The 19833-nt window shown below is 43.2% G+C and overlaps 1 protein-coding gene across 2 annotated transcripts in view; it reads right to left on the bottom strand.

Annotated features, from left to right (window-relative positions):
* The window catches only part of ARID1B (AT rich interactive domain 1B (SWI1-like)), a 393153-nt gene that overhangs the window by 13708 nt on the left and 359612 nt on the right, over positions 1-19833 (bottom strand). For both annotated transcript variants that reach the window (XM_011952754.1, XM_011952755.1), the window contains 5 exons: positions 14972-15181; positions 12834-13038; positions 7196-7334; positions 6766-6938; positions 673-823 (listed from right to left, as the gene is read on the bottom strand). In XM_011952754.1, the coding sequence (XP_011808144.1) occupies positions 673-823; positions 6766-6938; positions 7196-7334; positions 12834-13038; positions 14972-15181 (878 nt within the window). The remainder of the gene's footprint in view (positions 1-672; positions 824-6765; positions 6939-7195; positions 7335-12833; positions 13039-14971; positions 15182-19833) is intronic.

Below are 19833 nucleotides of genomic sequence, written 5' to 3'. Positions count from 1 at the left end.
TTTTCCTCCTAATTGCAAATCAATCTGAATCATCAGTCCTGCAGCTGAACTTGCCATTTTAACTTGCAAGTTTAACTTGCCATTTTAAGTCATTTCAAGATAAAGAGAGGCTGCAGTGAGGCCTGTGCTGTGGGTTTTCTAGAAATGTTTATTAAGGAGCAAAGTATTGTCCCTCTGTTTAAAATAGTCACAGGGAAAAAGCACTGCCTGGAAGACCTTTCCAGAATGCTGAAAGCCCAGTGTGGCTACCACTGCATAGGCCTTTCCCCCAGACAGAAAGAAGGGAGGGAGGGGAGCTGGTGCTCTGGAGGCCCAGGCATCCAGGAGCTCCAGGTGAGCCTCATCTGGCGTGTGCAGCTGGCAGTCCCTCAGAAGGAGGCGGGGAGCTGGTGCTGGGTGCCAGCGTGACTTGTGGCGGCCCTGGCTCTTGACTTGGGGAAGAAGACTCCTACTGAGGCCAAGGTCCTTCTCCCTGGTCCTGAATAGCCATTTACTGAGGGCAGTCACCCGACACTCACCTGGTGACCAGCAGCCATTGTCTCTTTACTGTCACAGGAAAGGGGACACTGTATATTGTCATCAGTGGCTCAACTGCCAGGGCTCAGACATGTGTGTGTGAGGAAAGCACGGTTTCTAGTAAATCATCTTATCGCCATCTTAAAAAATACTCACCTTCGGTCGTAACTGGCTCCATAGGGAAACTGCTGGCGCTGCCCCATGCCCAGGTTGGACATTGCTCCGGAGGGACTTTGGTTGTACATGTCCTGCATGCTGCTGTTGGGCATCTGTCCTTGCGTCATAAAGGGCTCGCTGCTTCCAGGCACTGCAATATTTTAAATAAAATGCATATATTTAGGCATTTCTGAAAGTCAAAGGCCCATCCATCCCTTCTAGTAATCTCTATTGTCTTTGTACTTTTTCTTTTTTTTTGAGATGGAGTCTCACTCGGTCGCCCAGGCTAAGTGCAGTGGTATGATCTTGGCTCACTGCAACCTCTGCTTCCTGCGTTCAGGTGATTCTCCTGCCTCAGCCTCCCGAGAAGCTGAGATGACAGGCACCCACCATCGCACCTGGCTAATTTTTGTATTTTTAGTAGAGATGGGGTTTCACCATGTAGGTCAGGCTGGTCTTGAACTCCTGACCTCAGGTGATCCATCCACCTCAGCCTCTCAAAGTGCTGGGATTATAGGCGTGAGCCACTGAGCCTGGCCTGTACTTTTTTTTTAATATGGTAGACCATAATACTATTGAAAGAGCCTAAGGTGTGGAGCCAAGATGTACTCTGGGGGGGCAGAAATCTAAGATGGCCTCGAAGATCCAGCCCCCTCTGCCCGGTGGGCACCTCCCCTTCAGTGTGGGTAGGACCTGTGAATACCATGGTATCACTCCCATGATTATGTTATGTTACATTGCAAAAGGGGCCTAACAGATGTGATTATAGTTACTAATCAGCCGACTGCAAGTTAACCAGAAGGGAGACTGTCCAGGTAGCCCTTTAACTTTGCATCTAGAGCTTAGAGAGGAAGCAAGTCACAGATATTTTCCTGCTGGCCTTGAAGAAGCAACGGACATGCTGTGGAGGGGGATCACGTGTTGGGAAAGGTGGGCAGAGGATAGTCAACAAGAAAATGGGACTGTAGCCTCACCACCACGAAGAACTGAATTCTGTCAACAACTTAAATAAACTCGGAAGAGGACCCTGAGCCTTCAAGGAGCTCACAGTCCTGGCAGACACCTTGATTTCAGCCTGTGGGACCCTGAGCAGAGGCCCAGTCACACTGTGCCAGATTCCTGACCCACGGACACTGTAGGATCATACATTTATGTTGTTTTAAGCTGCTAAGTTTGTGGTAACTTGTTATATAACAACATAGAAAACCAACACAGGCCCAGATCCATTCCTTACTTGGGTAAGTTACCTCTGAGTTTAATTTCATTTCTTTTTTAACATTTTTATTATGTTTTTTAGAGACAGGGTTTCGCTCCATCACCTAGTGATAAGAGGTGCAATGGTGCAGCTGCAGTGGTGAAATCGTAGCTTACTGTAGCCTCGAACTCCTGGGCTCAAGCGATCTGCCTGCCTCAGCCTCCTGAGGTGCTGGAATTACAGGCATGAGTCATCACCTGGCCCCTATTTTCTTGTCTATAAAATGAGGCCAGTAATATTATCCCATGAAATGGTTGTAAGGAGGACATGAAATATGTATACAAAGTTAGTTCCCTTCTCCCAGAAGAAAAAAAGTGAAAACCTTAACATTCAGCTACTGATTCACTCCAAAATAAGGATTAAAAAAATTATTAGGGAGTTAAGAATAGCTCAAGATGGGATGAAATACAACTATTTCTAACACAGGATGGAGTGCCAATTAGGTAGTATATGCAAATCAGCATCAGCTCAGAGCCTGAAGGAAATTGGGTTCAGTTCAGAAACTAGCCTGACGGCAAATTAAACATTGTAACATAAATTTTCATCACTATACAGTATTGCCGCCTTTCTCCATCCTATGATTATGTGAAGCAAAAGCTGGTGAAGATTTTGTGAGCGGATACATTTTGTTAGGCTGGTAGAGAGGGGCCAATGCCAGCATCAAGTATTTTCCCTTGCAATGTGCTTTCACCTATTTTATCTATTTGATCTCACATCATCCTGTGGTAGAACCAGTTTCGAAGTTACTTTCTATTTTGTAGATGTGAAAACAGAGATAGACAGAAATCATGTGGCATAATTAAATAGCTTTTCTCTAATACACAAGGAAATCTAAAAGCAACACCAAATTAAAAATGGGCAAACACATAAATGAACATTCACAAAAGAAAAATAAATGGTCAATCAACATATGAAAAGATGTGTGAGTTCACTAATAATGGAATGAATCCAAGGTAAACAGTAACGAGGCTTTCTCCCTTCCATCTGATTGGCTAATGTGAAAATGATGGACAATGATCATTCTTAGTAAGGGGGTGAGAACCCACACACCCTCACATGCTCTTGTTGAGAACATTAAACTGGTATAAAGTTTGCCAATACCTGCTTTACCTGCTATGGGAGGCTCTGCTTTGGCAACCCCTAAAGAAGTGCATCTCCCAGCATTCGCAGCCTGGGAAACCCCTCCCATGATGCCTTTGGGCTTGGTCATGTGATTAGCATTGCCTGAAGGGCTCCAGCAAGTGAGATGCAAGCAAAAGTTTTTAAGTGCTTGCTCCTGGGACCTGTCCTCTTGGAGTGCTCCCTTTTGAAATCCATCTGCCATGTTATGGGCATCTAAGAAACTACATGGAAAGGCCCCATGGAGGATGCTGCAGCCAACAGCTCCAGCTGAGTTCCCAGTAGAGCCTGGGGATGACGTCAGCCACTCGAGACACATCAGAGCCCAGCAGAGCTCTCAGCCTGGTTCCCAGATGATGGCGGCTCCCTCAATGTCCTAGCTGACGACATGACACACAGAGTGAAGAACTACCCAGTCTACCATAGAACTGAGAGATATAATTAAGTGTTATAGTTAGTTTTTAAAGTCACTAAGATTTGGGGGTAGTTTGTTATACTGTAAAAGCTCAGATATTCAGTAAAAAAAGTTAATATCCTTTGATTCAACAGTTCTACTTCTAGGAATCTATTTTGCATAAACATTTTTACAAATGTGAAAAAAACTGTACTTCAATAATCACTGCTTCATTGTTTATAATAGCAAAAGATTATGGCACAACTCACCCATTACTAGAGCATTAGGATGTATCTATTCAATTAAAACAAGTAGAGCTATGTGTACAGATAGATATTAATAGACATTTGACATATACTATTCTGTCAAACATATAAAATGATGTTCATTTATATGTAATCAATCAATTCCTCAATCAGTGAAGCAAGGAAGTAAGAAGGAAGTAAGGAAGTAAGAAGGCAGGGAAGGCAGGTTGGCGAATAGGCAGGGCCAGGCCCCTCAGGGCTACTGAGGGCTAATATTAGATCAGACTCTTTGACCATGCTACCATACTACAGGTTAACACCAACAGCAGCAGCAACAGAGACAAAGAGTATGTTTTCCACTGAAGTTAGTCATTAAATAGAAAATCACAGCACCATTAAGTTTATTGACAGAGTAAGGCAAACTGAAGAATGGAAAACTATACAGAACAGGAGTAAGACTCTTAGAAAATCTGTTTCCCGTGGATTTTCTGTTTATCTGCTTTTATTTGGTACTGAATACACCAGTACCATAAGGCAGCAAGTGAACTGAAATATACTAGAGATTGTACTTGCCACTGGGGATCATTTACATGGTTGATGAAAACATCACAGACAGTCACCAAAGTAGGATGGCTGAACCTTATGATGGTGTGAAAGCAACAGGCATTCAGTATGCTCCTCATTTTAAGATGGGGTTATATCTGGATCAAGTCATTGTAAATCAAAAATATTGTAAGTGAAAGTGTGTTTTCAACTTACCAATATTTTCAATTTAGGATGGGTTTCTTCTGATGTAACCCCACTGCAAGGTGAGAAGTATCCGTATATATCTACCTAGGGCCTAGCAAGGTGATCCCAGAATCATTCTACCCCAACACACTTTATTTTTATAATAAGAAAACTTCTAGGCATAAGGACACAAGGGAAATACATCTACAGTTGTCTAATGTGGTGTATCGGTGGGATATGGGAATGGTTTGTAATACATTTTGAGGCCAAATTCCAAATAGTACTAATTATTTTTTTCCATGTTGTCATATTTTCAGAGTCTAAAGCCACCAAAAGGACTAACGAAATGTTCTGTGTAGCATCTCATACCACTAAGAAAAATAGCTCCCCCAACATTCACAAAGCTTTTGAAATTCTAAGCTTCTGGATTTACTGCATGTTCTGCAAAATCCTCACTTGGAATCAGCAGCCCTGAAACTTCTGAAAGAAAAACAATCATAGATGATCTTGCTTTATCAGTGTTATCTGACATATATTATACACAAAATACTATGAATTTCATTTATAAATGGTATATGCCCTATATTCAAATTTTAAAGATTTTCCATTGTTCTTTTTCATTGGTCTATAATACATATGAAAACCAAGGCTTTGTACTTTATGCTTCTCTCCATTCAGACAATATTATCAAGAAATTCATGTACCCCAACATCTAAGCACAACACAGGTACTATTATTTAAGGGATTCCAGAGTAAGTACTTCCATAAAAATATTATTCACTATTTCTTCTATATGTTTTTTTCTAATAATATTCATATCATTCTTCAATTTCACGGCCTTGAAAGCATTTGGAAGAATGCCCAAGAGCGAAATATCAAGTCTCCACTTGTGGCTTGTAGACCACAGGCAGAACTGAAGGGCAGTGACTCAGATAGTCACAGCCTCAGTGCTGCCTCAACCTTGGGAGTCGGCGGGCATCAAGGGAAGGGCCAGCCTGGTGTCTCCTGATGGCACTCACAAACTCCTGTACTCTCTCGCAAGGATCTCATCAATCCCATCACTGCAGATGCCATTTCTACACTTACTACTCCAAGATCATACCGACTCCAACATCTGCTCGGCTCCAGCCATGCATTCCATGCCTTATCACGGGGACACACCCCAGACGGTCTCCAGGTTCCCCTCTCTAGCCCAGTCCTTTCCCAATCCTCCGCACTGCAGGGAATGATGTCTTCACTTGCTCATTTATGGTTAGCTTCTCCCTCAGGGCCCGCATTCACTCCGCGAGCACCTCTGATGTACACTCTGCCGGCGGGTTCCCTCTGCGCTGCTGGTGTCCAGCTCCAGTTGGCCAGCTCCCCCTAGACTCTCAGTGATCTCCCCAAAGCTACTCTTACCTCTTTCCGGTGCATTCTCCAGAGACGGCCAGTTATTTACTTATTTATGTATTTATTACAAAAAAAACCTACTCACATCACTTCCCTGCATAACATCTTTCACCTTGGTGAAAAATCCAGATTTATCAATATGCCCACAGACACGGAAAGGCTCTGGCCCAGCTGGCCTCAACGACCTCAGCCTGTCCCCGGGCCCATGCTCACTGTGCTCTGGACACCCATCACCTGCTCACACACCAAGCTCATTCCTGCCACCATCCCCATGACAGGTTCTCAGGGCCCTTCCCTCCCGACCACTCAGTCTAAGTCGCTCTCCCTCTCTCCCACCGCGCCACCCAATGCCACTGCTATCTGTATTCTTTCTTCCTTTCACTTTCCTGTCTTCCACCAACCACAATCTTTAACTGCTTACTTGTGCTTATTTTTTGCTTCCTCCCAGGAATTCAGAAGGCAGGGAGTCTGTGATTCCCTGAAGGTGGGCAGCGACTCTGATTTAACAATCCACGAGCTAGCGCCCAGCACACACTAGCACAACACCATGCCAGGTGCCGTGAAGCGCATGCTTACTTACCACCGCTGCCAGCCACTCCTGTCTGAGCTCTGTGTGCAGGAACTTTATCCTCACCATGCCTTTGGAATGGTCCTATTATTTTCCCAATTTCTAGATAAGGAATGTAACTTGGTGTGTGTGAGGAGGTGGCAGGTATCCAGAAACAGGGATTATGTGCTGGGGAAAAGGCCGAGGGCACTGAGGCCAGCTGGGGACAGGATGAGGGCACAAAGAGGCTAACTGCTTTCCCCAAGGCCACGAGTGGAGTGGGATGGGGACCTGGGACCCACACCGAGGCAGCCTGGGCTCAGAGGTGTTCTGAGTGAAAGGTAAACTGTTGTGGAATGGCAGACAGTAGAATGCCCACTGGTCCATGCCCGGGCAGAGGCCCCTCTGCACGTACCTTTTCTCATTCCCCCAAAGGGGTCCTTGTTGGGCTCATAGGGCATCCTGCCCATCACATCGGGCATGCTCATGCCCTGCTGGTAGGGGGCGTTTGGAGTCATGGAGTTCCGTTTCGGGAAGGATGAATCACTCACGTCTGAGAACGGGTCGTGCACACTGATTGTACTGCTTCTGAAGAGATGCAAGGAATGAAAGCTTAATGATACAGCGCGAGTTACCTCCAAACAGTACATTCAGAAGATGAACCAATCTTGAAATGTGCAAATGCAAAAACCATCCAAAATAAATGACATGAAGAAAACTGGTAGTCATCAACATTTAAAAACTCTCTAGGAAATACCATTTCTTCTCTCTGTGAAGTTTGCTCCATAAAACTAAAATATGAACAAACGTGACTTTGTATGGCTCATAGAGTTATCGGAACATACCTTCCACCTTGCATTGGGGTCATCTGTCCGTGAGGGGTGGAGGCTGGGGTAGGTGGCTTCAGGTCACCTGGAACCTCTGCCATGGAATTGCTGCCAGTTGACTGAGGGGTCTGTGGGCCTTGCAAGGATCCCGAGTTAGCTGATAGCAGCAGCACCAAGAGAAAACAGGAAGAAATCCAGAGATTACCAAGTAAGCCCAGCCGCCTTGCTAGTCGTATAGATGAAAGAAATAAATGTAAATAAGACACCATAATGATGCTGTAAAATTCATTGCTTTTATATTGTTTACAGCAAAAATTAGTAAAGAAGATTTTGAGTAAACATATTTCATTTGTGAGCCATAAAACACATTTATATCTTTTGACTGGATACTTATTTTCTGGGGTATTTATCCCAAGAAAATAATCTAATAAAAAAGAGGCTTTAGGCAGAAGAGTGTTTATTCACCGTTGTCTTGACTGGAAATAATCTAAATGCACATTTTTATAAATGGGATGAAAATTTTGGTGCATCAACTCGATGAATTATAGTGCTATTTTAGAAACAAAATTAGGAAACTTAGTTCTGGGTCTTAGACAATGTGAAATGTTTAAGATGAAAAGCAAGGACACAAATTGACAATGAGCCTTATGTCATTTCAATAGCTTCTCAACATCTGAATGCGTCTGTGCTCTGTCATTAATAGCATCACTTTTTGACCTATGAAATCAGAGTTGTTATCAAAAAGCACAAGTCATACTGGTTTGGAGTTTTTAAATGTTATCAGGGTGCTGAGATTTGGCTTTAAGTATAATTACATTATAATAACAGAATTGAACTGGTTTTTTCCAAATCTTATGTGGGACTCTGGGAAAAATTAACTAACCTCACCTTGAGGGAAAAACGTAACATTTGCAGGGCTCCTGCTCTGTCATCTCTTGCAGTCCTTAGCATGCTAGATCATCAATAGATACTGGTTTCATGTGTGAATTAAATACTTAATAAATGAGTAATATGCCTACTATAGTCTAGGCTCTCTTCTACGCCCACATACACCAGTGGACCAAACTGACAAGAAAGACAACAACCCCTGCCCTCATGGTAAAAAAGTGCAGAACCCCCAGAACAAATGGCAGGATTACTGCTGCTTGTGAATAACATTTTCCATGTTATTGTGTAGAATACCTTTCCCTATGACGTTCCCAAGGCTCACTACAATTACTATTATTCACATTTTACTTTAGTGGCAACAGAGGTGAAACAAACCATGAGAGGTTCCAGAGGACACTGCAAAGGAGTCAGAAATCGAAAGGAGTACATTATTTCTACTCGGAAAGCCTCAGCTGGACAGAGACATTTCTAGCCAGATGAGGTCTGCTCAGCCCCTGGCCTGGGTTGGAATGAACGCTGGCCAACAGAGCTGAACTCTGCGTAACATCCGTCCCTGTGAACACTGCACTGAATGACTTAGAGAAGTTCTCAGAGATGCCGGGAAGACTGACTTTTTAAAAAAAGCTTTTATTTCCTTTTTTTTTTTTTTTTAACTGTGATTTTAAGTTGAGGGGTACATGTGCAGGATGTGCAGGTTTGTTACATAGGTAAACGTGTGCCATGGGCGCTTGTTATATGGAGAAGATTGATGGCTAATGTAGATGCCTAATGTAGGTGTAAAATAAAAATGTATTCACTCATACTTACAAACCGAATTTGCGTAAAACCCTGGAAATGCATGTTAAAAAGGTGTATCGGAATAACGGAAGAAATTCCTCTTTTGCAGATATAAAAGGGTAATCGTCCTGCAGACATAGTTGTCTGCCTAATGCCACAGAAGAGCAACGACTTGCTTCCGAAATTCAGGCAGGCTCCGCTACAGCCTCGACAGCTTCTTTGGAAACATCATTTGCAAGGCTTGATTTCAGAAAGACCCTTATTTATAAGTATTCACATTTATAGCTAATAAAAAAAAAAAGGAAAAATCTCTCTTGCCAGTGTTTTTTTTTCCTTTCATGAAAAAAAAAAAAAAATGAATGCAACCTCTTGTAACTCCATTAATAGAGGAGGCTGGCAGGCTCTCTAGGACATCCCTACCTTTTGCCAGAAGCTACAAATGTATACTCTAAAGTAAACAATGGAAAGGTTACTGAAGGTTAAGTACATTCACACACTTCAGACAGCATGGCCAGGCTCCTAGCTGGGAAGATAATTTACCCAGCACGAACCTGGTGCCCTAGTTCTGGCGGGGTTGCGGGAAGTAGGGTGGGGAAAAGGAACAGCTGATATGTCCCAGGTCTACAGTGACTAGAGGTCAACCAGAGGGCACCTCTGTTTATAACCTGAGCCCCTTTCTCATTTATCTTCCACTGAGGATTCCCTAGTTGGATCCATGACAGGTTTTGTGACATCACCTGTCAGCTAATAATAGAAATTCAGTCAGCCACCTGCCAGCCAAGATGGATGGGTTTTTGGTTACAGACTTACTAATTCAATGTGGAGCTCTGTGCCCCACCCCTGCCCCACTTCTCCCAGCCTAGTCCCTTCCATTCCCCTCCCCATCTCCAGCTTACAGGCTGCAGAGGCCATCTGGGGAGGTGCTTCCTCCAGCACTCATTGGAAATCCCCCACACCCTTTTCTAGATGCTTTATAACAAGATCCCCACTGGCACCTTAAAGACAAACCATACCCCAAGGCCTTGCCTCCGTTTGCCTGGGAGTCTCAATCACTGACTTGCTCTGGTGGCTGGAAGACAGGAACCCAGATACCCAGTGTGAGAAGCCACATGGCAACTTGGCAGTGATGTGTGGGGTGCAGCCCCAGGAGCCAAGGGGCTTCTGCCTCCCAGAGGCTAACAGAATTGAAGCCTAGGGCTGTATTAGCACCCCAGATCAAAATCTGACTAGAGACAGATGACTTGTAGTGCTCTCAGAATACAGTAAAAAGACTTACGATTTTAGTTGGTTCAGAGCAAAGGCTGGGGGAAAAAAATCTAAAATGTTTCTTCAGAATCTTCTAGTTTAGTCTGCCTGAATGTGCTGGTAAAAAATAAACTACAGCCGGGCGCAGTGGCTTAAGCCTGTAATCCCAGCACTTTGGGAGGCCGAGACGGGCGGATCACGAGGTCAGGAGATCGAGACCATCCTGGCTAACACGGTGAAACCCCGTCTCTACTAAAAAATACAAAAAACTAGCCGGACAAGGTGGCGGGCGCCTGTAGTCCCAGCTACTCGGGAGGCTGAGGCAGGAGAATGGCGTAAACCCGGGAGGCGGAGCTTGCAGTGAGCTGAGATCCAGCCACTGCACTCCAGCCTGGGAGACAGGGCGAGACTCTGTCTCAAAAAAAAAAAAAAAAAAAGAAAAAACAAGAAAAAACACACTACAATTATATTCTTCCGAGAAAAAGTGATTAAAAAAACATCAATTTTTACTGTAAATTTGTGTTTAAAAATTTTGTAATAAATAAGACTCTAACATGGCCAATAGTTGGGAATAATTTTATTTTCCTTTAACAACAAAAATGTTTCCAAGACCATTTCCCTAATGATGGGACTGGAATTGGAGAGGCCACCTGCCGTGTGGGTGTCACTGAATCGAGAGGCTTCTAAAGACCAGGGTGCCTCCGTCTGAGATCCCCGGACGCCTGTGTGTGCCTTGAGCCCCCTGCACGTGCTCTTGGGGCTGGGCGAGACCAGGAGGCTTTCCTTCCACTGCCTCCTGTGTCACAGGACCTCGGCTCCCTCTGGACTACTGAGAAGAATGTATACCAGGAGTCCATCTGCAATCCAAGCTCTTTTGTGTAGTTAAAATGATAATGTTGCCATAAAAATGGCAGTTTAAACAAGGGGAAAAGGGAAGGGCTGGCTGTTAAGAGAACAGGCCCTCCACTTTCTGAAGGATCTATACGCCTCAGCAGGGCCCCCGTCCTGAAGCTGATGCACACTGGGAGAGCTATTCTCCATACACAAGGGCAGCCCATTCAGTGACATGAGTCCTTTCCTGGCAAATAAAATGTACCCTTAGATCTTTGCAGACATCACCACTTTGCTCCCTACGCCCCACTGGGTTTTTATTTTGGAAAAATAGTTTCAGAGCTGTTCATAGGCAGCTTGTTTTACTCTGTGAACTGGATGTAATGTTGTGAGATTTTTAAAATTAGATTTCCCAGTTTTTAAGGGACACCAGAGTTGTCAAAGCCTTTGAATCTTTAAGGATGAGGTTAGCGAGGATTTCTCCTTGTTTTTAGAGCCTACGGATGTAATTCTAGGTATACTCACTACAAGTGCAGTTTGGGCCCACAAAGTATTTATATGAGATCCCCTGATTAGGAACCTTGGCTATCAGCTTTACCATCCAGACAGCAGCTACAGGAAATCATTAAAAGCAAAATAACTTCTTGCTCTGGCTTCTATGTGTAAACATCTCATGTGTTACAAAGGTATTTTCAACACAGGCAGAGGTGTCTGGTGGGTATCATGTATACTCTAGCACCAGATGCCCCAGAAAAGACCTTCTACTCCCCAGCTAGCTGGCTTTGGGCAAGGTACTTAGATTCCACGAGACCTTCATTTTCTCATGGATTTTTAAATAGTATCAAAGTCACAGGACTGATGTGAAGATGAAATGATAGCACTTAGAAAAGGGCCCGGCACACTGGAAATGCCCAGGAAACATGGGCTGCCAGCCACGCTCAGAACAAGCTGTGTACAGGAGCGGCGGGTGCAGCCACGTCTCGTAGACAGGGACCAGGAACAGTGAGGCTACGTGCTGAAGGTCACTGACTGGGAGCCAGACACAGATAAGAGAATGGTCGGATCTACTGGAGTGAGGTCACCACCGAGCACTAAGGTGCCAATGTCTTCCCCCCTCTACTATTGCATTTACGAGAATATATGATTTTGTAATTTCAAATTTGAAACCCAAACGGTAGAACGAAGGCTAGCAGGGGAGCTGAAAGGAATGGAAGGGTCTCTGTCAGTGGGGAGGGGAGGGAAGGGAGCCGGCAGGTGTCACTGACGCAGCTTGGCCTGTGAGCGTGTTGGTGACGAGCACTGCACCCATTCCTAAGACCACTGACTTCCAGGACAAGGCTGCAAAAGACGACCTGTTTCCAAAACAAGGCTGTGTGGATCCTTACCACGACAGCTTGCTAAACACCCTAGAAGTGAGAACTTGCTGGGCGGGGGACGTTAGAAACTAAGCCCAGGCTTCATTTTGCTAAAGTTCAAATCTGAGGGTTTCTGACAGAGGGTGGGCACGCTCGAGCTGTCAAACCTGCAGGGTGGCATTTCCTAGAAGTGCACAAGTGTTCAAACAGGCCACTGGGGATCTTTATTTTGTGTAGAGGTAGATGTAATCTTTTTGAATACTTGTATAAGGAATAAACGTATATGGCTCAGAATTCAAAAACTTGTTTTGATTAAGGTACAGCAAAAGAAGGGGTGCCTTCCAGGGGCCAATCAGAAATGGCCACATCCCAGATTTAATTCTCTCATCCCTTAACACTGCCAATGGGCGTCCAATTAAATAAACAAAACGACGCAGGAACCCCCGCCTCTCAAAGGTCCCGAGTTCTCTGTTGGCCTGACTGTGGAACGACCTTCCCGGAACCTCCCAGTCCAGGCACCTAGGCTTTCGTGGGCCAGTGACTGCAGCGCCGCCACTTACCAGGAGATGGCGGCTGGAGCTTGGGCTGCTTTTTGGTGTCCCCGGTGCTGAAGACTTCCGGCGGGGGCTCCTCCCCGCGTTCGATCTTGCACTCGAAGGCAAACAGGTACTGAATATACTGCTTTTTCAGGGAGCTCGCTGCACTGCTTGAGGTGCCAACGTTTAGGTTGGTGGCCAGCTCACGCCACTTCTTGTTTTTATTAACCTAGCAAAAAACACGGCAGGTTCATTGGTTTGCAGCAAAGTGGCTTGTTTAAAGCCAGGAGACAAAAAAAGCACTTAATGTCTTGGTTTACTTTTTTTCATTTGCCTCTTTTAACTAATGCTCATTACTCCCACTCAGGAGTGCATAGGCAGCATTTACAGTTATAAAACCATTAGGGAACCTGCTGATGGCAACAGAAAAAGCACTGCTCCGAGGTCCTTCTGCCCGCTGTGTCTCCCAACACCTCACACTTACCCCACTCCACCTCCAATTAAGGAAAAAGGGCATGTCAAAGCGTTTAAAAAGCAACAACGGCACTATTTTGCAATTTAGGTTTTTGGGCAGTGATGTGAGAGTGTTCATTCCAGCAGCTGCAAGCTCTCAGAAGTGGGCCTGGGATTCTGGGCCGTACCCGTCCCCTCACCCCAAGACTGCTTGGGGTATCAGGCAAAAACAAAAGCAGCACCTTGTGCGAAGGTGAATGAGCCCCTGGACCGACGGCCCCCAACTTAAAAAGCCTGATGCGATGCCACTGGCCACCAGCCCCGCCGACGGGGCAGGTGCACACCTTCCTGTGCGGTGCTCTTACTCAAGGAGGCTTAGGCTGGAGACAACACAGTCACAAAAAGAGAAGAAAGAAAGAGAACTCCTGAAATGCGACATCAAGATCTGAGGCATTAATTTTAACCTTTTGATTCCCACTTGGGAACAGGTTATGAAAGGTTAAACATATGAATGAAACATGAGGATCTGCAAATAACTTGGAGAAGGTTTTGCCTTTTGATGTCTCCTGTGTTGTGTGGCAAGCGAGGGGGTAAGGGGACAGTGGTTTTCAATGAAATATTAAATTTCTGGATTCAAACTTTCTCACACAGCCCTTATGTCCATTTACTTAGTACTTGGTGGTGCATAAGTTGTGGATGCTCCTGGAGATGCCCACCGCCCTCTTTTGCCACTTAATGCAGGGCTGCAAACCGTGGGTCTTTGGGTTACTGCAGAAATGGCAAGCCGGGTGCTGCTCAGCGTGACCTAAGAAGGAAGCTAGGCTTTGTGTGGTGGCAGCACCTGTTCCCAACCACATCTGATGCCCATGAGGTAAAGAGCATGATGGGGTGGGGACAAAGATGCAACCCAGCTACATTCCAGCAATCCTCGTTACAAGCCCGTGGAGAGTCTCGTGATAGACCCAGCCTGGTTATATACACTGTGGACTCAGTCACAGTAAGGAAGTAGCCACACAGTATCTACGCTGTGCTGGTTGATAAAATCTAATCGTTTGAGCAGTCTTGGTGATTCTAAAAAAATCCATGTCAGAAGAGGGTAGGTGCAGGGGAGAAAGGTCAGGGGAGTTGAGGGGTAGAAGGCAAAGGAGCCCAGGTGCAGAGAGGAAAGGTCCTTAAGTCTGCACCCAGGCAGCTCCCCTGTCACACCTGGGGCCTAGCCCGCTGGAGGTCACAGCATTGACCCTCCTAACTGTCCAGTTATGGTGGGCATGGTTTGACAAGTATGACTTAATTTTCTGATAACCTGCTCTGGAGAGAGGGAAGCAGTAAATGTGACTTAGATCTGACACAGATAATTAATTCAGTCATTTGTAAAACATTTCTGAGTATTTACTATGAACTACTGGCAGATTCCAGAGAATTCTGGAGCTGTAAGGAAACCTACAGGAAAATCTAGTCTGACCCACTGTATACATGAGGAAATTGAGGTCCAAGTACATGACCTGCTGAGGTCACACTGCGAGTTGGTGGCAGAGTCAGGGTCCCCTAGTGCTCCCTGACAGCACACAAACATGGGTTGCAGGAAGGTGACTTTCACACAGGCTTAGCTTTTCCTTTGTGAGAAAAAAAATGAGTCCACACATTCAAAGAAAGACACTATAAGAACTTATCCATAATGCTTCCTTTTTTCCTCCCTCACTCATTCTTACCTGGGCCAAACCCCCAATCTCTTTGACGCAGACATAGAGCCGGAACAGGTCCAGAGGCTTCTTGCCCACGGCAGGCAGACTCGAGACAGGAGAGCCTCTCTCTTCCATGAAGGTGAGGTATCGGTCGACCCAGAGCTTTCTCTCTGGCTCATTCCCCAGTTCGTACACCTTCGTGATCTTCTCCCCAGTGGTGGTGGAGGAGCTGGACTTCTAGTACCCAGAAGCAGCATGTGGAGGTGGGGCATGGGTGGGCAGACGGAGAGGGAAGAAGGTGAGAAAAAAGTAATGAGCTAACAAATACAAGAAGAGAAGAGATTAAAAACTACTGCTATCACACAACAATTAGGAATGAAGGCTACTAGTTCAGGCACAAACTATACATTTTCTTAGTTAGGAATTTACTTTTACTTTAAATAAAAGGCCCAAACTCCCCCTTTTATACACTTAAAAACCAAAACAAAAAAGAACAAAGCCCATTTTGGATATAAGCGTTGAATCCCAGAAGGCAAAATTCCAGTGACACGTGTTATTTTTAAAAATAAAAGGGTTCTAGCTCATGGAGTGATCACAGTGAATTAAAATTTTTACATGTGATATTATAGAGCCCAAAACATTAAATGGACTCCTACTTTTCCTTGTCAAAACAAGAATGGCTAAAGGGTGTCTTGGTTAAAACGCTACAGCATCTGGAGGATGAGCAACCACATGGTGCTTGCTGAAAAGTGTAAGGTAGATTTCCAGTCACGGGAACCAGTGGTGTGAGCTATAAGCTCGGTTTTCTTTTCTTTTTCTTTTTTCTTTTTTTTTTTTTTTTAAGATAAACTAAGGGTCAACCAAAGCTTTGGGATTGATGGATAAACATATACGTTTATTTTTATGCCTATGTATTTATATGCTCGTGTGTTTTACACTGATACTCTGGTTCTTGCGTTTCTATGTATCTGCTTTTACCTGACACTAAAATATCAAGAGTTGCCATTTCTGAACACCTGAAGCCTACTCCGTGGATTACATAATCTGGAGGTAACACTTTTAGCCCTAGGCGGGGCAACTGTATCTCTTCCCTTTCTTTTATATCGCTATATTTGTAAAAATATTTACAATATTTGCAATACTAGGGTTATTGTGCAAAATCATTTCTCAGTTCTCAATACAGATTTCTTGGAACAATAATTTACTTCATTTATTTATGCATGCCTAGGTTATTATTTGCAATACAGAGCAATTATTATAGACAGAATTCTTAAGTTTTTATCCTTTTTCTTTATTTAGCTTAACATAATTTTAAACATATTTCTGAAAATGTGGGGGGTTAAATAACATGGCTGCCATTGAGGCTAGATGTTACCTTATTTAGCAGAATGATCTCCAGTAAAAGTAGGTCCCTGAGAAAGGATGCCCGAGAATGAAACTTACGTAGCACGTGAGGCCCCGCTTTCCCTTTAACTAACACGTGATTCTCTAGAGTCACTGGGCTGAGATTTTAAGCCTTCGGCTTCAGAATTACTGAGGCATAACATCTTTATCAAATATGTAATGGGTGATACAGCTGATGTCAATATAAAATGTAGAATGATAAAAAATAGTTGTTTTATATTTTAGAATATACTTTGATGCTGAGGTTAAACTTCAAGTCACTTAAAAACTACTTTAGATAAGAGCTTAAAATATGTATGTATACATATTCATATATGTGTGAATATATATGTCTGTAAACCCATATGTACACTTAGAATATAGAAACTATATATCCAAATAAGTTTTTAAAGCTTATTTTTCATATTCTTGTACCCAAGGCCCACTTGACTAGGAAAAGAGGCTGCTCTAACCCACTTCACACAAGATTCTCATCTGGACGGCACCTCAGAAGCTCTGCCGTCATTAATGGGACAGTTATTAATAATGGGACAATAAATGGGACAGTTCCTAAATTGTAGTATTGAGTTTTCTTTTTATTAACAGGACAGTTATTATTAAGAGGTTTCTAAATTTTAGTATAGAGTTTTTTTTTTTTTTCCTTTGGGAAGTTAACAGTTAAAAAAATGGGTCTAACGTTTTTCAAAAGTGAAAATTTGAAATAGGAACATGAAGAAAAAGGCATTATAATCTATAATCAGTTAACAGTAAAACAACTTCCCTCTTGCATTTTATTTGTAAAAAACTGAGGTAAAAGTTTGAGATTCAATTGAAAGATAAGACAAATAAAAGTAATCATTTCAATTTAAAATTTCTCCAATTAGCTCAACCAATATCCTGTTTGTAAGATCCATCTGCCGTTCCTGGTTTGGTCCTCTCAAAACTGAAACTGGGGAATGGTTTTGAATGAATAGTTAATCAAGAACTGAGCAATGGGGCACAGAAATGCTTGTTCTTGCTTCTGAAGGGACTGGATTCTTACAAGTTGGAATAGGCCTGAGAAAATGATGGACGCAGTTTGACTATATATTAACTTTTCTCTCTTTGGTTAAATAAACTTGTTTAATTAACTTGTGCCTATCTCAATTTGTTGTCATAACATTGGAAAAATTAAATGAAGATACTTTCTAATAGAATAGTTCTATTTTTCATAATTTTTACATCTTCTAAAAAGCATTTTTATGGCACCATAATGTAGGAGAATGAATCTGCACGGAACTGACACGGTCAGGCCTCAGTTTACATGATAAATCCTGAAAAACCCTCCCGAGGTTGGCTTGCTAAGCTAAACCAGGGCCTCAGTTTCACCACACGCTTTACTTTTCCTTTGCAGCACTATGTCACATGCTGCGTAAAATTGTACGTTTTGCACGTGATTATTTGTCTGACACCCATTTTTCTGACTAGATTCTAAGTTCCACAAGGTAGAGTTTGTGTGGATGTTAATCACCAACACTTAGCATGGTGCCCTGCACGCTGGAGGGCTGTGATCGCGTTTTTTTCCCCCATGAATGATTACTCCAATGGACAAAAAGGGTGTGAAAATCTTGGCAGCATGCTAACAGGAATTAACAGCTGATTCAAATATCCTATAAACAGGATTTCACCGAGCAAGGTGCGGAGTGAACGTGGGCACAGTCTAGTAAGGCTGAAGGCTGAGCATGAGGTTGCGCCCGCTGCCAGCACTCAACGCCTCCACCCCAGCTTAAGGTTCGCATACTGGGCAGACAATGACCACAGCCAATATTTGGTGTCTGAATAGAGGGCAATTAAAGACTTAGTGAATAAAGAGCATGTACATTATCACTCTCATCACTGACCAGGCTCCGAATATACTGTCCTTGTTCACAGACACTGGTTTTGGATGAAGGTCTTCATCTACACTCCTCCCACTGACAGCGGGCAAACCACCTTGCCATTCAGAAAGACGGGTTCACTTTTCCCAGTCACTAAGGCCTACCTAGTACTGCTTCAGTGTTGTAAAAATTGTATCCTACTGCTGTGAAACTTTCGTGGAGGCAAGAAAAAGGAATGGAAATTGCTATAAAATTACAGCAAGACATTATTATGGTGCCACAAATGTTTTCCTTGCATATACTTTAATTAAGCCTATAAGTACATTTTCCTCAAGTCTTTTAGGCAGATTTACATTTCAGCAGTCTTTACCATATGCCTGGTAATATGTGTATGTGTATGTGTATGGACAAATGTTTATTTTTATTTTAGAATGTTTTGTAACAAAACAATGTTGGTCCACAGTACACTGTCAAAACGTAGAGCATCTTCATCACTTTGCCTTTTCCAGATCTGCTGTTAGACAGGCTTTATTAAGGACACTATTGAGAGCAATTTTAAGTCCAAACTGAAGTGGCATCTCAGAAAGAGCAGTTAACTATTCCGGGGTTGCATGTATTTGCGGTGATTTGATAGCAGAGATAATGTTAGGTCCTTCATTATACTCTCTTTTGTTCCCCTTTTTGAATTAGCACCTCATTCAAAAAAGTGGCTGTTTTCTCAACACAGAGCAATAGTCTGACATTTTCCACTACTGTGAACTTCAGTTTCTCTTGTTCCTATCTACTACAGGAGCCAGAAGTTTGCTTGCAAATTCTTCAAACTATTTATGGGACAGGAAGAGACCATATCTATGGAAATACTGAGAAAAAATATACAATTTCAAGTTTAATTATAATCAGAAAATAAAGTTTATAATTCAGTTTGCTATCGTCTTATATTAAAGGAGAAAATCAGATTTTGATAGTCTCCTACAATAGATGGAGATAATCTTAACTAGTGAATTAAAATATTGTGACTAATTCAAGCCTTCTTTATAAGTCAATGAAATTAGCAAGACGAAAAGTTTTAAACAATATAATACGGTCTATTGTTAGTTTTTGTTTTTAATAAGTTCTTATTCTTATTTTTTTATTTTTATTTTTTTTGAGATGGAGTCTCACTCTGTTGCCCAGGCTGAAGTGCAGTGGCACGATCTTGGCTCACTGCAACCTCCGCCTCCCAGGTTCAAGTGATTCTCCTGCCGCAGCCTCCCGAGTAGCTGGGATTACAGGCGCCTGTCACTATGCCTGGCTCATTTTTGTATTTTTAGTAGAGACAAGGTTTCACCATGTTGGCCAGGCTGGTCTCGAACTCCTGACTTCAGGTGATCCACCCGCCTTGGCCTCCCAAAGTGCTGGGATTACAGGCGTGAGCCACTGCACCCAGCCCTTAATTATTATCTTAAGTTTTAAAGATTATTATTTTTAACCTCTGAAATCCTCCCTCTGGGCAAATACTTTCGAAAAGTTATCTGAATTCTACCTGTTAACTTGAGAGCATTACTGATTCAGGAATGCTTTTCCTATTAAAAAAAGAAAACAAAACAAAAAACCAGGGTAGACTATGAGGGAAAAACACGCAATGTTGTCTGCCTTCTGAGACTCAAAGCG

Source organism: Colobus angolensis, unplaced genomic scaffold, assembly GCF_000951035.1.
Source record: "Colobus angolensis palliatus isolate OR3802 unplaced genomic scaffold, Cang.pa_1.0 Scaffold35, whole genome shotgun sequence".
NCBI lineage: Eukaryota > Metazoa > Chordata > Mammalia > Primates > Cercopithecidae > Colobus > Colobus angolensis.
This window is presented reverse-complemented; position numbering and strand designations above follow the sequence as displayed.